Genomic DNA, 5,669 nt, shown 5'->3' with positions numbered 1-5,669 from the left:
TATATTTGTCACATTTTGTACAATGTTATAAACAGTCAGTCTTAACATCTTATAAAAATATATTACTCTCAAGGACGAAATATTTAAACGCTTAAGAATATACAAAACTAAAACATTTTTCTAACTCATCATTTACAATAATATTCACATAGTTACAAACTAAATCTTTGACTAGATATCACATAAAGTATCCGAACTGAATTACAAATTACATAACTCATATAATACTATTTTTGTTGCCACCAAGTTATAGCATCAAGTAGTTCACTGTCGTCCATCGGTGCAGCATCATCATTTTCATACCGCGACTCATAATTGCTTTGATAATGCGTATGATAATCGTTACTAGGTGAATCCGACGAAACGCCTGACGAACATTCCGAATGAACAGGAGAAGGCACGGACTCTGAATAAGGAGAACTTCTATCACCGAAAACACCTTCATCTTCATACGTAACTGGTACGAATGTTTCGGTTTTCTCAATGCCCATAGCCGCATCGCTTTCCTCGATAATTCCTTGTAGATATTTTATGTATTCAACGACCATTCGTAATGTGTCCACTTTGCTGAGCTTCTTGCCCGATCCCCGACGCGCACCTCCCGATAATGCTGCCACAACTGCAGCGGGTAATCTCTTTCTTAATGCGTTAAATCCATCATTCACTTGTTTTACGCGATTCCGTTCCCGAGCGTTTCTTCTCGCAATCGAAGCAGCTTGCCCTCCGACGCTCGCACTTTTGTAATTATATTTCACATAGGTCTCATTTTCCAAACTAATATGTTTTCTTTCCGATGCTGGAGCGATAGCCACTAATTTATGTAAGTCGTTTTTCGCATAATTCGTCAAATAAGCCATTTTATAGCTTAAAGATTTATTATTAACTTCGTGCATTAAATACCGACAGAATCGTTTCCAGTTCGCTATAGGAGCTGCTATGGTCTCCACAATCATGGAATGAATGAAAGTCGTCGGTTCCCGCTTCGGGTTATATGCTGACGGCTGAACAGAAAAAATGAATAGGGAACCCTCCCACCCCTACTCGAAGGTTGTATTCCTTTTTTTTTATTTGTACCTGGAACACTTCAAAGTGGGCTACGGACCCTTTTCGTACACGTGCCGTCGAATTTATTTTGACCATTAATTGACCAATAATTATATAACCCGTCTTCTAAGGTATGGAATTTAAGTAGAAATTTGAAACCTTATTTTTGATTTGATTAGACCTTACGATAGTACAAGTATTATGTGATAAGCCAAGTTATTATCAAACTTCATAAAACGCGTTATCATTTTTTAACTTTTCTATCAATTAGGTTCCTCTCATAGGTGATAATTGATTGGAGACTGAACTAATCAAAGTTTGCTTTTTCATGACCCTAGTAACTGCTTACAATCTATGATTGATCAAAACATATGAGTGCTGATTTAAATCACTGAGGTCTTCTCTACTTTTAGTACGAGTTTGATTAGTTATTTCTCTTACGAAGGAATAATTATATATATACAAGAACAACATTATTATTGTAACTTATATTCTCTATAAAGTAAGTGCTAGGAAAATGTATACGGCAGTGTTTTGCTATAAAAAATAGCAAGTGCATGTAAAAATTGTCCAAGGATTTGTAATTTAAATATATTATTATTCTTGAATGATAATTGCTAGATTTTATATCCTCTCGGTATGAAGTGAATTCACCTAAAATTGAATTAAAAGTATGCACAAAATTATCTTTAAAATAAAATCGTATATGGTCATATAATGCGCAATGGTTAATTTATTACGGTTGTTTAAAATTAAAAGAATTCACGCAATGTTTTATTATAGTTGTAGCAACAATGAGGTTCTGAATATATACAAATATCTAGTAGCTTCAAATTGAACAATTCAAAATGAACTTTATCTTGATATGCCTGAAGATTGATTTTGGAGTGAACGTAAATTATTGACTATTTTAAAAATGCCACTCGCACACTAGGCGGCATCGACTTCAGTGAATTTCTGAAAAAAGTTTACATTAATTTAGAACGTCGAGCATCAGTATTTTAGAGCCCTGAATGGCGAAGGGCCCTGCCATTGTCACATCCATTATGCAGTAAAAAGATTACACGGGGAATGTGGGCCAAGCCATTGAGACACTGCAAAGAATGAATTGTTTAGAAGCCTTCAATCATTCCCATTCAAGGAGGCGCTAAACTTGATTTTAATAGACTGGGTGTCGCCTCGGTCGAGTCATTCGTTTTTAATTTTATCCCATTGACTATTTCTTACCTGCCTGTCTTTGAATCTTATTGTTGGTTAATAAATTTAAATTAACGTATCCATTCGGAAAATAATTTTATTCTAACATTTTATCCCAACTCATTTAGACAAACTTAATCAGTGCTTTCAATAAACTAGAGATGTAATTTTACTAACCTTTAATTATTGTAATTTAGTTTTTTTTTTTCATTTTATTGACATTGATATATCCCTGTTAGGTATATCATTCTCATACTCTATGTATCAGTTTCGAACATTATCAGTACTCATCGACAGACATTCGTTTTGAAATCTTTAGCTTTCTAATCGGACCACCCAACTAAATTGCTATCATAACTATTTCTAGTTCACTAACATACCATTTACATTTTACTAACGTATCCCTAGAGCCCTATAACTTCACACATACAAAGTAACAATGCTGCAAAATACGAAAAGAAAATAATAGCGATCGATCATTTTAGCTCAGATATTCAATACAAGTGAATTCGCAAAATATAATAAAATTGTGGGAGTGATACAAGGAAGCTTAAAGTATAATCACAAAAGCTCAACGGGCGTGCTTACAAAGCGATCGTCAAATAACATTTAGCCAGCCCACACCTTAGAAAATCGCAAAATAGAGACATCTACTGCACAAAGACATATGAGACATACGGACCCGTAGACGATAATTACAGCCTTTGTTGGTCTGATACATTGAGATACTAAAACGCTACTTACAAAGAATTAAGATATATCTATTGTTAATATCTAAAATTAAAATATAAAAACTTTGATCGAATACCTATATATTGTAATAGGTATTTTAGATGCATCAAAAAAACACGACCTTATTTTTTTAGTATGATCAAGAAACTTTTTCTATTATAATCATCGAGTTAATCGAAGAGAGTAATTTAAAAAAAGACAAAATCACTACCATATCATATTTTCGTCGACTTCATATGCATTTTGCTAAATAACATAAAACTTAAATTAACAAATGATGTCTTTTGCAATATAAAAATAGTGAAAGAAATTAAAATAATCTCATTTTCCTTTACATGCTCGTTATTAAAATGCAAATTTCCCGCCCGCAATAGACTCATTCATTCGAAACGAAACTAGTAATTGAACGAGAGGTTCATTAGCCAACAAATATGTAGCCAATATTTATGTAAAGTTCATACAACTGAGGCAGATACGTCTCTTGGTGGTCCGTCCTGCACTGGATAAGTCTTTGATCGATAAAGTTGTAAGTTTAATTACTAAACTGGTACCGAAGCTCGTTTTAAAAGGGGCCGCGGCACGAGGTCCTCCTAAACATAACCATACTAATACAGATAAGCGTGCAATTATTGGAGACTAATATTCGCAAGGTATCTTACAATGTTTTAAATAAAAATGCTAATGGGGACATGAAAATTCCTTAAGATTCAATATATATATAAACTCTAAAACGGTTCGTTTGATTGTAGGCAGTCGGCACAAGCCATGGAAATCTATGATGCGCGGATAAACGCACCTTGCCAGCCATATGTATGCAATCCTTTCGCATCTGCCAGGCTTGCACTGATTTTTATTTATGAATAATATGACGAATTATGGCCAGCCTTTTATTTGCGCTACCACCTTTCCGGATGTACTTCGGCGGCGGATGTTGCCTTTACTATAAATTTGTGTCGTCGAGGTGTTATAATTTTGCTGAGGAAGTTTACAAAATTTATTTTTGGTACAAACATGTTTACAAATAATATTTTGTGAATCGAATTTAGTGTTGTTTTGTTGATTTATAGATATATTGGTGCGGTTAAATTGTATAAATATAAAACTACAGTCACAATATATTTATAACAAAGTTTCTCGTAGATTTACCTTTTTATATAGAATGCGATGCGGTATTAATAGAATATGTCCAAAAAAACATCAATTTAAACATCTTAATGTGGTATTAAGATGTTCCATTTGAGGTTACGAAGTGTACATTACAATAACAGCATTATAAAGCACGCGCCTATCAATCCTCCACGGGGATATCTACTTAATAAAGTTATACGCATCATGGTGTCCTTAGAATTGTGTATTGTTGCGCAACATTACCTCCCCTATTGACATATTACGTATAAGTGGCTCGCGCGTCTTTTGTTATACATCAACCTAACCACAAAAACTAAATGCAAAATAACATAATGCACATTACAAGAAATAGGTCAGTTATTTACGTTTTCAGGAATATATTGGTATATGATCACGATTATAAGTCTCTTAGTTTCATTATTAGTATTGATTTATGACAAGAAATTGAAAACTACGCAGATACCCAAAAATAGCGTCTAATAGAACCATAAGGTCCAACTTATTATATGATTAAATTATTTAATAATCATAAATTCAAGAAGTAAAAGATTTTTACCACTGTAATAAATATACCTTAACCATATTTTACAAATTTTATTCAACTTGTTAATTCTTTACCACCAAAGGTGTAATTTCTTTTATGTTCACATAAAAAGTAAGAAAAAATATTGGGATAACATTATGCCTATTCTCGCACCATATTTTTATACAGACGAAGTTAAAGAAATTAGAAAGTTAAAAACATCTTTTTTACGACTATACATTGACTAAAGTTTATCTAAATATATGTTATTACAGAGTTATAACACAAGTTTAGCTGGTTTCCATGATCCGCGGCGCATCCCGTTGTGAAATGCAAATTTAAACTCAATTTAAAGGCAATAAAAAGCAAGTGAATTGAAGTATCGTTGTAGGGTTAGACTCTTCGTACACAAAGTAACGTAAACTAATATCTTGCCCTTATGTCGTAAGTATCGCGAAGCGAGCGCTTTAGACATACAATGATGAATCGTCGATACGAATTGGCTATTCGGTCAGCCCAGGTATATCGACTACGTGTCAACTGTATTGACTTGATCTACCATCTTGAAAATCGCAGCGACTTTTCTCACGACGATCTGAACAAACAGGTAGCGAGCGACTAGCTTTGGCAATATGTAGAAATGACGACGATGACGCGTCTAAGACCCTAATGATGTGTTGAGTAAAACTAAAATCGCCAGGTTTTGAAAATTTAAATCACCTTGTGTACAAATAGCCTTAAAAATGAAAGAAGTTAAAACTATTCAAATAATATAATAATAAATTGTAATGTAATAATTCATTTATTTAAACTATAATTGGAGTTGAAGTGAGATTAAATTGTAAACTATTATGAGAAATAAGTGTTGAGTATGACATAATTTTCAACAAAACCCATACAATTAAACAACATATGTGAAATTAAACAATACTTTGTAGTTATAAATTAAAACAAAACACTATCTTAGTCGTCGCACTCAATTGAGAGTTTAAAGAAATATGCTATCCATAACAGCTTGTAATTTTTAAAATCGAATTTTTATAAA

The 5,669-nt window shown here is 33.0% G+C and overlaps 1 protein-coding gene across 1 annotated transcript; it reads right to left on the bottom strand.

The window, feature by feature from the left end:
* Positions 1-227: 227 nt before the first annotated feature.
* Positions 228-857, bottom strand: LOC106713496 (achaete-scute complex protein T5). Its single transcript, XM_014506306.2, has one exon. It carries the CDS (start codon positions 855-857, stop codon positions 228-230), a length of 630 nt encoding a protein of 209 aa, XP_014361792.2.
* Positions 858-5,669: the final 4,812 nt, after the last annotated feature.

The sequence above is a fragment of the Papilio machaon genome, chromosome 5, assembly GCF_912999745.1.
Source record: "Papilio machaon chromosome 5, ilPapMach1.1, whole genome shotgun sequence".
Classification (NCBI taxonomy): Eukaryota; Metazoa; Arthropoda; class Insecta; order Lepidoptera; family Papilionidae; genus Papilio; species Papilio machaon.
Note: the sequence above shows the minus strand (reverse complement) of the source record. Positions and strands in the feature narration are given on the sequence as shown.

Excerpts from the sequence above, each read along its gene's own strand:
- LOC106713496 (XM_014506306.2), bottom strand. The coding sequence starts at position 857 with ATGGCTTATTTGACGAATTATGCGAAAAACGACTTACATAAATTAGTG.